This window comes from Arachis hypogaea, chromosome 9 (assembly GCF_003086295.3).
Source record: "Arachis hypogaea cultivar Tifrunner chromosome 9, arahy.Tifrunner.gnm2.J5K5, whole genome shotgun sequence".
Taxonomy (NCBI): Eukaryota; Viridiplantae; Streptophyta; class Magnoliopsida; order Fabales; family Fabaceae; genus Arachis; species Arachis hypogaea.
Genome location: NC_092044.1, coordinates 18859526 through 18873172, shown reverse-complemented (window position 1 = coordinate 18873172; position 13647 = coordinate 18859526). Strand labels below are relative to the sequence as shown.

At 35.8% G+C, this 13647-nt stretch overlaps 1 protein-coding gene across 1 annotated transcript; it reads left to right on the top strand.

Annotated features, from left to right (window-relative positions):
- Positions 1 to 6570: 6570 nt before the first annotated feature.
- LOC112710595 (uncharacterized) lies at positions 6571 to 12728 on the top strand. The gene is made up of 7 exons (XM_025762880.3): positions 6571 to 6844; positions 7221 to 7320; positions 9799 to 9894; positions 9998 to 10050; positions 11024 to 11072; positions 11795 to 11842; positions 12468 to 12728. Exons 1-7 carry the CDS (start codon positions 6612 to 6614, stop codon positions 12543 to 12545), a joined length of 657 nt encoding a protein of 218 aa, XP_025618665.1. The 5' UTR covers positions 6571 to 6611; the 3' UTR covers positions 12546 to 12728.
- Positions 12729 to 13647: the final 919 nt, after the last annotated feature.

Below are 13647 nucleotides of genomic sequence, written 5' to 3'. Positions count from 1 at the left end.
TCTGTGGCTGACAGATAAACAGAGAATGACTGGAACTGCTTTTCATACCTACAGAACCATGGTCAGAGGAAGAATTATTTACTTCCATCTGGACAAAATAAGAGAGGTCTTCAAATTGCCTCAACTGTAAGATGATCCTGAATCCTTTAATAGGATATTGGTGAGAGCAGATAAGGGGTTGGATCAAGTTCTAGAGGACATATGCCTCCCTGAAACTAAGTGGACAACCAATTCAAAAGGTGTCCCAAACCAACTCAAGAGAGGAGATCTCAAACCAATTGCAAGAGGTTGGCTATACTTCATTGGGCGTTCTATATTGGCCACTAGCAACCGTTCTGAGGTCACCATCAAGAGAGCAGTGATGATTCATTGCATTATGCTGGGAAAAGAAGTGGAGGTTCATCATCTGATTGCTTGTGAGATTTACACAATTGCAAACAAGAATTCCACTGAAGCCAAACTAGCTTACCCAAGCTTAATCTCTTTGCTATGTAAAGATGCTGGGGTGAGGACGGGAGTAGATGAATTCATCCCAATTGAACATCCAATCACCAAGAAGTCAATGGAAGGACAAATGCAAGATAACTCTATCAAAAGGAGGGCGCAGGAGTTCCTCCCTGAACTTCTTGAAATTGACTACTGGGCCAGCCTAGAAGCATCTGTTGCCAAACTGCAAGAAACTATGGAACAAATTAAGGAAGAACAGCAGAATCAAAACTGCATGCTCTGCAAATTGCTGAAGGAACAAGAGAAGTAGGGGCGTGAGCTACAGGAGCTGAAGCGCCAGAAGCTCTCCCTTGGAGGGTCAAATACCCCACAAGTTGAGGGAGCATCCACTTCTCAAAATCAAGGTTGTTGAGTCCTAACTCTGTGATAACCTCTATCATTAGGAGTCTATTTTAGAGTCATTTAATTTTTTGTTTTCTATTACTATTAGTCTTATCTTATATTTATTTTTTAGTCTTGTTCTTAATTCATGATTAATAAAATTTAAGGTTCATGTCTTAAAGCTATGAATGTCCTATGAATCCATCATCTCTCTTAAATGAAAAATGCTTTAATCACAAAAGAACAAGAAGTACAGGATTTCGAATTTATCTCTGAAACTAGTTGAATTAGTTTGATGTGGTGACAACACTTTTTGTTTTCTGAATGAATGCTTGAACAGTGCATATGTCTTTTGAATTTGTTGATTAAAGAATGTTGAACTTGTTGGCTCTTGAAAGAATGATGAAAAATGAGAAGTGTTATTGAGGATCTGAAAAATTATCAAATTGATTCTTGAAGCAAGAAGAAGCAGTGAATTCAAAAAAAATAATAATAAAGTCATGATCCAAGACAAAAAGAGTGTGCTTAAGAACCCTGGACACCTCTAATTGGGGATTCTAGCAAAGCTGAGTCACAATCTGAAAAGGTTCACCTAATTATGTGTCTGTGGCATGTATGTATCCGGTGGTAATACTGGAAGACAGAGTGCTTTAGGCCACAGCCAAGACTCATAAAGTAGCTATGTTCAAGAATCATCATACTTAACTAGGAGAACCAATAACACTATCTGAATTCTGAGTTCCTATAGATGCCAATCATTCTAAACTTCAAAGGATAAAGTGAGATGCCAAAACTGTTTAGAAGCAAAAAGCTACTAGTCCCGCTCATCTAATTGGAGCTAAGTTTCATTGATATTTTGGAGTCTATAGTATGTTCTCTTCTTTTATCCTATTTGATTTTCAGTTTCTTGGGGACAAGCAACAATTTAAGTGTGGTATTGTGATGAGCAGATAATTTATACGCTTTTTGGCATTGTTTTTAGTACATTTTAGTTAGTTTTTAGCATGTTTTTATTATTTTTCATTTAAAATTCACTTTTCTGGGCTTTACTATGAGTTTGCGTATTTTTCTCTGATTTTAGGTAATTTCTGGCTGAAATTAAGGGACCTGAGCAAAAATCTGATTCAGAGGCTAAAAAAGGACTGCAGATGCTGTTGGATTCTGACCTCCCTGCACTCGAAGTGGATTTTCTGGAGCTACAAAAGCCCAATTAGTGCGCTCTCAATTGCGTTGGAAAGTAGACATCCTGAGCTTTCTAGCAATGTATAATAGTTCATACTTTGCTCGAGATTTGATGGCCCAAACCGGTGTTGCAAATCAGCTTCAGAATTCCCGGCGTTTAACGCCGGAACTGGCACAAAAATTGGAGTTAAACGCCCAAACTGGCACAAAAGCTGGCGTTTAACTCCAGAAAAAGTCTCTATACATGAAAGCTTCAATGCTCAACCCAAGCACACACCAAGTGGACCCCGGAAGTGGATTTTTACGTCATTTACTCATTTCTGTATAGCCTAGGTTACTAGTTCACTATAAATAGGATATTTTGACATTGTATCTGGACCTCATGACACATTACACGTTTCTTATTGTATTTTCTACGGCATGAGTCTCTAAACCCCATGGTTGGGGTGAGGAGCTCTGCTATGTCTTGATGGATTAATACAATTTCTACTGTTTTTCATTCAATCACGTTTGCTTCTATTCTAAGATATCACTTGTTACTCAACTTGATGAATGTGATGATCCGTGACACTCATCATCATTCTCACCTATGAACGTGTGCCTGACAACCACCTCCGTTCTACTTTAGATTGAGTGAATATCTCTTGGATTCCTTAATCAGAATCTTCGTGGTATAAGCTAGAATTGATGGCGACATTCAAGAGAATCCGGAAGGTCTAAACCTTGTCTATGGTATTCTGAGTAGGATTCGAGGATTGAATGACTGTGACGAGCTTCAAACTCCTGAAGGCTGGGCGTTAGTGACAGACGCAAAAGAATCACTGGATTCTATTCCAACCTGATTGAGAACCGACAGATGATTAGCCGTGCTGTGACAGAGCGCGTTGAACATTTTCACTGAGAGGATGGGAGGTAGCCATTGACAACAGTGAAACCCTACATACAGCTTGCCATGGAAGGAGCCTTGCGTGCATAAAGAAGAAGACAGTAGGAAAGTAGAGGTTCAGAAGATAGAGCATCTCCAAAACCTCAACCTGTTCTCCATTACTGCAAAACAAGTATCTATTTCATGTTCTTTTACTTTTCACAATTAAACCTGAGAATTATTGATATCCTGACTAAGAGTTACAAGATAACCATAGATTGCTTCAAGCCGACAATCTCCGTGGGATCGACCCTTACTCACGTAAGGTATTACTTGGACGACCCAGCGCACTTGCTGGTTAGTTGTGCGGGATTGCAAAAGTGTGATTGCAATTTCGTACACCAAAGACCTGAGGAATACATGAACAATTGACTCACTGTTGGAGCATACAAAAAAACATATGTGTTCCTGGTTCAACCTGTTCCTAGCAAAGAGTTTTGGGAAATGCATGGCTATGCAAACCTTTTGCCTCCAGCATACAAGACGTCGCGTAGAAGACCAACAGAGAAGAGAAACAAATGGAGTGATGCACCAGAGCCACAACTAGATCCTCACAGAGTCAAGCAAAAATATGGACAAATAGTTTACAAATATTGTCTTATTATATGATTATTTACAATTAGTGTCATTTTGATACCATATTATATTTATATCCTTACTTGTTTCTTGTTTCTTCAAGCCAGACATCATAGTAAAACATGTCAAAAAAAAGAAGAAGGATGGCATGGCTGTAGCCAAAAAAGTAGAACCAGCAGTAGCCTTAGATGCAGCACCAGCAGTAGTAGTCGCACCTTTGCAGTGCCATTTATGGTGATTCTGACAATTCCATAGTTATAACTATTAATGTAATTATTTTATCGTAGTTTTTAATTGTTAATGCAATTATTTTCTCTCTAAGTAGGTGATACCAAAGTCCAAACCCTGCTTCACTTATTCCTCCTCAAGCCAACAAACCTCCAATTCAACTGGCACCTATAAGATCACTATCAATCAGACCTTCAATGTAGAATATGCCCTTCAATAGCAAGAGGCCAACCAAAAGGAATAATACCAAGAGGCTTCCTCCAACTCTGTTCAACAACATGAGACCTCCTTCAATAAGCAACCACTCAAGTAGGCCTATTGTTATCCCAGAAATCATGCATGGTGCTAGTGCTGGAATATCTATTAGATTCATGCAATTTATGTCAACTCCAAGACTTGGAACACCAACAACTAGACTCTCTAGTGGCAATAGCAATTCCACACCTAGTTAGGACCTAAGATTGATTGAATTAAGAAACTTTTGTTGTAGTGTTTAGATATGACTGTTACATAGACCATGTGCACTTTAATCTTTTTGGGAACTTAGTTATAGTGTTTTGGTTTAGGGTTACATTGACTATGGTTTGTTTTGTTACTTAATTTTCATCAAACAACTATGATGAATTAGCATGAACTTATATGTCTACTATGTTAATGGGAGATAATTACATATTTGACTTTGTCCTATATTGATTTGGTTCAAGAATTTTCATTTAGTAATTATCACCATTCATATATATTGCTATGTCAAAGTTAGATTAGAGTTTGTGATCTGAAATATAAGTAGCTATGTCGAATTTCAAATATTTAAAGGTTATTTTTGTCAAATTTTCATTCATTCGGTCACAAATTTTTATTAACTATTAATTGTCACAACTCATATATTGTTATGTCAAAGTTAAATCAGTGTTTATGATCTGAAATATAATTTAACTATGTTAAATTTTGAATTTTTAAGTGATTACTTTTGTCAAATTCTCAATTTTCCGTGGTTGGATATGTCAACACATATGTACTTTTTAGGTTACTTTTGTCAAAAAATATTTTGAACAACCAGGAACGGGTTCAACGCCACATTCTCCTTCCATTCCAATTCAACATCAACTTAGAAAAGAACATGATCAAATCAAACCTCAATTCTACATTGTAAATACTAGAAATATGATTGAAAGAAAGCACAACACAAGTTCTATAACAATTGACAAAATTCATATCTTAATTTCTATAATTTTTTCCTTTTTCCTATCTTCATAACTACTTTCATAATAAACACAGAAGAAAAAGAAGCATGATAAACACAGTCTTGTCATAATCGCAGAAGAAGTATGATAAACATTGAAGAAGAAAAAGAAGCATGATAGCTATCATAATAAATCCATATTCTGTTTTCATAACTACATTCTCAACCTTTCATAACTAGGATTTCAGATTTTCGAAGAACTCACACACTTATGAAGAAGAAGCACATAGGGTCATTATGATAAAGTTAGTAGATATTGCCACATTAAAAAGTTAAGTTGGAAAGATACTTTCCACGTAGGAAGGCAAACTAACGACAAATTTAAAAAATTGACGTTTGGTTAGAAATGTCAAACGGAGCAAATCTTTCATGATTACAAAGTTAATTTAAATTAGTGATAATTAAGGCCCGTTTGGGTTACTTCATAAGTTACTTTTTTTTTTAACTTTTAACTTATGAAAATGTGCCGTATTAATGTTGAGTACAATTTTTAAAACAAAATTGCGGCTTTCTAAGTAGTCATTTTAGTGCTTAAGGAGAAGTTAAAAAAATGACTTCTCTCAAATAAAAAGCTTTTTATCACTCTTCTCTTAAAATAAGAACTTTTAGAACAAAAAATCCAAACACAAAATAACTTATTTATAAGTTACTTTTAATATAAGCATTTATTGTTTAAGCTATTTTTTCAAAAGTAACTTAATTAAATTGTTTATCCAAACTGAGCCTTAGTATTGTCAACGCCTCAATCTTTCATAATAAAAAATGACTATTTACTCACATTAAATTTATGGATGATCTAATAAATAATAACTAATAATAAATAAATAAATAAATAAAAAATATTATTATTTATCATATATATATATTTATAAAATTTTTTATATAAAAAATAGTTTAGTTAGAAATATCAAACAGGACAAATCTTTTATGGTTATAAAATTAATTTAAATTAGTGATAGCTAGTATAGTCAGCGTTTCAATCTTTCATGATAAAAAATAACTATTTACATCATATTTATAGATGATTTAATAAATAATAACTAATAAATAAATAAATAAATAAGAATAGTATTACGTTAGAAATATTATTATTATTTATCATATATATATATATATATATATATATATATAAATTATAAAAAATAGTTTATATTTATATTTATTAGAATTTGTATATTCAAATTATTTTTTTTGTTAAAGATAGAAAGATTTAAATCCATGACGTTTTAGACGAGGATAAAGAGATTATGCAATTTGAGCTATAATTCATTAGCATATATCTAAATCAGTTTTTATTAATATTTTTTAGAATTTATATACATAAATTAATAAAATTTATTTATTAAAAATAATTTAATATTTATACTAATTAAATGATAATTAAAAATATTAAAAATGGTTGATCTTAACAAATATTAAAATCTTTAAAATTTATTTTTTTATTATTAATTAATTATTAATATTTAAAAATATAAATTAAAATTATATTATTAAATTATTAAATTAAAAAATAAATTAATAATTAAAAATAATAAATTTTAATGGTTTGTGAATATTTATCAATAAATAAATAAATAAAAATCACATGACACAAGAGAGTCGCATACTCATCAGCGTAAGAGCAGCAAGACCATGTCTTCAACTGCGACTCTCATAGGTTCCGTTTCAACCACACCACACTTTTCATCTTCAAATACAACAACCAGAACAAGATTCAGAACCAGAACCAGAACCTTCTCCTCTACACCTCAATCGTTGAACCACTCATTCTTCAGGCTCACCAACGCTCCTTCCAAGCGAGCTTCCTCTACTCCCTCCCATGGATTCAAGCGATTTTCCCCTGTCATGGAGTGGCAGGACTGCACGTAACTCTCTTTCTCTCTATTTCCCTCACTACTTTCTCTTTCCCAATTATTCGCAACGTTTTCGTATATATTTTCTCATTATTTCTTTCAACCAGAAAGTAATTTAAAATTGGTAAAAATTTTGACAGTTGCTATGATTCAATTCGGAATGGTTTACTAATTTCCCACTATTGGTGGTGTTTTATCACTTTTATGTGGTTTTCGCAGTTTGTTCATTGTAGAATTAGATGATGATTCCATTGTTAGTGATTCAGTACATTTTGTGTGTTATTCTATTCGTCTGTGCGTTTAGCACTTGTGCATGGAATTGAAATCTTCTAGCTGAACCATCCACAGCTTCCCACTTTCGGTTAAAATAGAATGTTGCTAACTGCAGGGTTAAGACGGAGGTCGATGTGCCGGTCTCGGTCGCCTATGCTTGTTATTCGGATCGCGAAGCCATTCCTAATTGGATGCCCTTTATTTCCTCTGTTAAGGTGTGCTTGCTGTCCTGCTTACCCTTAATTGTATGAAGCAATTCTCTAGAGTTAACAATTTAGCATGACCTATCCTAAAACAATTAAGTCTTTTACCTTATGGTATCATGATCTGTCCCATTTGAATATGTTATAGAAGTTTGGTTCTCTTCATGAGGTCATAACAACTGCTGCCATAAATCAAGAGCTAGCTGATGCAAAGGGAGGTAGCAAGGAAAGGGCTATACATAGCGTTAGTTAAATGTGCCGGGTCAACTGTATAGCTAATCCTAGGGAAACTACATTACCTGTATTTGGGTAAATACCCTTTCCGGCCCTTGATCTTTTTCGCGTGAGACATAGCGCACCCTAATCATCCTTAAACCTCATCCAGACCCTCATCCACTAACATATATAGACAAGACGACCCCTGCAACCGGTTAACAACCGCTGCCATTTTGACGTGTTAGATTGAGACTGAGGTGTCAAAATATCAGTGCTAGAGGGACTAAAACCCCCCTCTTTAACATCTTCCTCCTCTTCTTCTTCTTCTTCTTCTTGATCCTCCTCCTCTTCTCCTCTATTTTCTTCCTCTTCTTCTTCTTCTCCATTCTCTTCACATCTCCATCACCATCACCATCACCATCATCGTCGAGCTTCACCTTCACCACTACCACTGTAGTTCTCTCTTCCTCCTCCTCTTCTCCTTCTCCCCCTAAACCACCTTCCATCGGATCAGCGCCGAAACTGCCACGAACATCCCCGACAGCAACCACGTGCACATCCTCCTCCCTGCCATGATGCCGTGCCCAATCCGAGTCGCCTCCCATCCAAATCTCTCCTCCGCCATGGACACCACCAGGCTCAGTACCGCCATTAGGTAAATCTCCAGGAACAAAAATATAAGTTTACAAAAACTTACTAATCATGAAGAAAAAAAAGAGAGAAGTTAAAAACTTACTCGAAGATTGCTCTGCTGAAATTCTCCTTCAAGGATCCTTGCAAATCATCCTTGTGTGCTAGGGTTTCTTGTTCGCAAAGCTTGCAGCAGCTTCTATCTCCAAGAAAGGTCGATCAGGAATTCGGTAGAATAGGGTTTCTTGTTCGCAAAGCTCAGCGATGATGGAGAGAGAATCAGAATCCTCATAGGCTCCAAAAATCTAAACAATGTTAGGGTGTGGGGAAAGAAAAGTCATGAACTTGGATTCATTTTCGATGCAGGCACGAACTTGGGTTTTGTGGTTTTGTGTGGGTTTTCAGGGGGTTCTTTTCTGGTTTGTGGGTAGCCATTGATGATGGCTCTGAAGAAGAGGAAAAAGCCATTGATAATGGTTTTGAAGAAGCAGAAAAAAGAGGAAGAGAAGGAGGATGAAGAAGAGGAAGATGTTAAAGAAGGGGTTTTTAGTCCCTCCAACCAAAGGAACTGACACCTGGCACTGATATTTTGACACCTTAGCCTCAATCTGACACGTCAGACTGGCAACCGGTTGTCATCCGGTTGCAGGGTCGTCTTATCTATTTTTGTTAGTGGATGAGGGCCTGGATGAGGTTTAAGGATGATTAGGGTGCGCTATGTCTCACAGGTAAAAAGTCGGGCTGAAAAGGGTATTTACCCCTGTATTTGGTTGTCAGATTTTAGAACTTTGTCGGACAAACACAATCAAAGGGGCACACCTACATAACTGAGAATTACTTCCACATTTGAACAAAAAGAAGTCCATTGTTATGCAAACTGATGTTGAGGCAACGAACTGCATAGTACTATTACGGGGAAGGGAAGAAGTTGAAATCACCTTAAGAGTAGGTAGCGGCAGATGATGCTATAGAGGGATAGGAGTGGCAACTGTTGGTAGTTAGGATTTGAGATGATCAGTGGTGATACTAAGAGGGATCAGCATTTGCGGCGGTTTGGGGACAGGGATCATGAGTGGGCAGAGGCAAAGGTCTGAGTGAGTAAGGTAGCATACCTCATGAGGAGGCTCAAGTATAAAAATGTAGCTTGAGTTACTTTAGCTATGTAGCTCTCTTATCCAATAGACTAGTGTTTTTCATTTTGGCTCTTCTCATGGGCTTATGTATTAATAAATTGTGGCATTAATCCATGCACTTCCTCTCACTTTAGGTAGGCTGGAATTGGGACTGATTAGGAAATATCCCTGTTCACTTATGCCTGTGCACTTTTCAGATAGCATGTCCTTATACTTTCTTAGCAACATAATAAATCTGAATATATTCTGGAGGTGTTTGATCTTTTCTTAATAAGGAACTGTTTGATTCATGCCTTTTCGCCTGCTAAATTTAACAAAGAAGATATAGTTTTTGCTTCGCTAAAGCGAGCATTCGACTGGTTTGTTTGGAATCCATGGATCCCGTCCAGGTTGTTACAGCAGGTGGTACAGTTGGGATCAGCATTAATGTATCGCTTCTTTGGATCCAAGTTTTGCCAACGAATTTTAAAGCCCTGAAATTTCTTAACTTAATGTTTAATCCATTTAACAGATATTGCCTGACAAACCTGACCTGTCAAGATGGTCGTTGAATTATAAGGCATTTGGTCGTGACATTGAATTCTCTTGGCTTGCTCGTAATATGCAGGAAAGATCTCTAGTCTAATATCCTAGCTTCTTTCAAATATATGGCATTTACTTTTTTCTCAAAAGTTCTGATTTATGTTATTTTTACTTTTATCTTCTTGCAGCCCATTCCAAATCAGAAAATCCATTGGCGATCGCTGGAAGGTCTTCCAAACAGGTAACTTATAAAGGACATATTCTGAGAAGTTAGTGATATGTTATTGATTGTCTTTTATATGATAATGAACTATTCATCTGTTTTGCTTCACAATGCTTCCGGGAATTTTTTCCTTAAAAAGTCAACATAATATTATTTGCACCATTAGGTTACACTTGCTTATGCTTAATCAGAAGAACTTTCTATATCATGTATATTTTATGCCTATACTTTTAGGGAAAGGTCTCCCTAAGATCAACACTCGCTGTAATGTCTAACTAATCTCGTCCAATTTTATGAGCCAGTGTCATATAACTTTAAAATTAAGGGAGCTTAATAATTTAGCATATACTTCTAAAAATGGAGAGGAATGATGCATAGTGCACGTCATAGACTAAAATGACTGGTTCGGAAGGTTAAGAAAAACGTCCAAAATCCTTGCCATTCGAATAACTAAGCTCTAACCGTCCAAACCATTTTCCTCCCCTTGAAAACCCTCATAGACTAAACTCGTAAACACACCCTAAGGGTAGTGTTTGGAAATTGTTTTTGTGACATAAATATAAAGACAATGAGCATATGAATTTGATTGTTAGTCACTTAGTTGAGTCATGAACAGATACATAAATTTTTTGGTTTCAAACAGAAAATCTCTGTCCTGCCAAAATGTAAAGATAGATAATAGTATGAAACACACCTCTACCTATGTCTTTCTGTACTTGTGTCTCGAGACCGTTTTCGAACATTAGCCAATAATATTGCCATGGTCATATTTGCCTGGACCAACACTTTCGCAAGACATGTCTCACAATGTACGTGGAATGCAATTTTTCTGTCTTGTTAAAGAATTCCTGCTAATTAGAACACATGTTGCACCATGTTGTGTAATTTACTTTTGTATCACCGAAACAAAATTAAATTGAGTTGTGGCTACCATAGACCCAATTTTACATGTGGCTATTCAACTTTTAACTGCTTGGTTTTCACGTGGCAGAGGTGCTGTTCGATTCTATCCAAAGGGCACATCATCATGCGTAATTGAAGTAAGGACTTCTCCAAAATAAGTCTGCATATTTTACCACTGTTAGCTTTAACTCCAGAATTTTGCACATTTATCTAATCATGTATATAAATTATAGGTTATAGATTCAAGTACTAAAATGTCCATAAAAGATTACGTTGTTGCAAAATTACCCATAAAAGAGCAAAAATCCGAAATTATCTATGAAAGAAGGATCATAGTGCCCTATCAAAAGTTACCTACATTTTGGAAGATTTATCAAACAAATCGAGTTTTTTAGGTGTAGTGGGTGATTTTTCTTTTTCTGTACATGTGAAAAAAGATCATGAGTTTGTGCTTACTGTTACACTGGGATAATTTCATGTCATTAAAATTTCTCGGCCCTTGCATAAGACGTTATGTCTGTTCTTTTATCTTTTTATAACAACTTAGTTTTGCCATTATTCCATATCTGGGTATTTTTGCAGAACCTCATTTTCGGATGCCATAAATCAAATATATTATTAACAGGATTCTTGGTACACTAATGCCAACTTTAGGTCTCATCATGCAGTGTTTTGTCAAAAGAATAAAAGTATATCACCACATTGTGCCATGTGCATGCAATAATTTACTCAAAATATCTCAATATTCTCTTTTGCCCTATCAACACGATTTCCACGTTTCTTCTAGCAAGGAGCTAAGAAATTTAAATTGTTCTCCAGTTTAGTCAAGCGCTAACTACTCTCCATTTGTCCTTTATAGCTTACGGTCTCGTATGAAGTCCCCCAACTTTTAGCTCCGGTGGCTTCGGTGAGCGATTACGCATTAATAGAATGAAATGTTTCAATTTCTTCATTTGACAAAAAAGTCTTAATAAAAGTCAATTATGCTAGGAAAATTAGATGATGGTGCATAAAAATAGTTTAATAATCTTTTTTTGCCCATATTCTCAAAAATGAAGGGGAGTTTTGGAGTAACGGTTGAGTTATCTCCATGTGATTTCAAGGTCATGGGTTTAAGCCATAGAATCAGTCACTGGTATAATTATCAAGTTGGACTGCCTATATTACATCATTTGGGTGCAAACTTTTTCCATTTTGCTTTAATGCAGAATACTTTTGCACCGGATTGTCCCTTACTCCTCAAAAATGTTATTTCTACGACTGGGTTTGAGAACCAAATTGACAACTCATAACACGACTATGCAATCAGACAACCGGACTTTGCATGCACTGTGATGGGAATGCACTCCACACAGCCGTGCAAAGATTAGACAACCGGAATGTGTGACGGGTTGTGGGAAGAGTTGTTTGATCTGGTTATTTAAATTGCCGGATCGTTTATTTTCCTCCTTAGATTCTCTCCTTTTGCAGTTTTGAATCCGTTTTGGTAACCCTTTCTGATTTCTTTACATTTCCATGATAATATGTTGCAGGCACTACAACCTTTTCTTGCAAATTTGCTTGAACGTGGTCTGGAACAATTTGCTAGGTTTGCAAAAAGCTACACCTGATTTTATTATTAATGTTGTAGCTGATTTTTAGAACGGGACTAAACTTAAAATTTTGCATATATAAATATGCATACATTGTTTTCATTTTTTCATGGCTGTGCTAACTCATTGAAATTATGGTCTTAATGCCAATAAAGGCTTCAAACGTAATAATATCAGAATACTGTTGTGAAATCCGCAAAACCAGTGTTGTTCTTTAGGGTATTTCAAACTTTAATAAGAAATATTTGCGAGCTTACTTTGTTTATGAGTAAATGGTCAAATTAGTATGTGAAAGATCACGTGATCTCCAAATTAGTCCTCAAAAGTTTTTCTTTAAATCAAACTCATCCTTAAATTATTAGAAGTTAGTCGTGTTAGTTCTTCCATCACTTTCCTTGCTAACGGTGTGAACTAAAGTTGACCTAGCACGTCAAGTTACACCTCAGTGCATAAAAGAATGTTGTTTTAACTTATGGAGAGCTGAGTGCATCAAAAAGGGCATCGTATCATTGGTTTCCAATCCCTCACACTCTCCACCTCATTTCACTTCCCTCACCCAAAAAAACTCTATGTTTCACCTGGTGGAAAGCGTCCAGCAAAAGAGGAGGGGAGGCAAGGCGGTGGTGGAGGTAGAACAGAGCACGAAGACGATGAGCAGAATCGGTAACGACAATGGCGACTCCATTAGCTTCTTCTCCCTTGGATGTTCATTTTTTTAATCATCATTTTTATTTATATTGTTGTCTTAGAAGAGTGAAGAGGAAGAAGAATGAAGATGATGATTGGGGTTTCTGAGCTGGGCTGGGATTGAAGTTAGAGGACTAATTTGATTTAGTTTATAAGGGTTAAGTACGATTGTAATCTCTAAAATATAGTTCGAAAATTTTTTTCGTCTCCAATCTCTTAACGATTTTGTATACAAAAAAAAAAAGTTGGAGACGAAAAAAATTCTCAGCCTATACCTTAGAGATCAAAATCGTACTTAACTCTTTTATAAACATATGGCATTATGAAATGGATATCGTCAAGTGTATGATATGCTGTCATTTAGTGGGTCAACTCGGCAACTGTTACGGTGTTGGTTATGAAAGTGACAGAATGACTAAAATGATTAACTTAT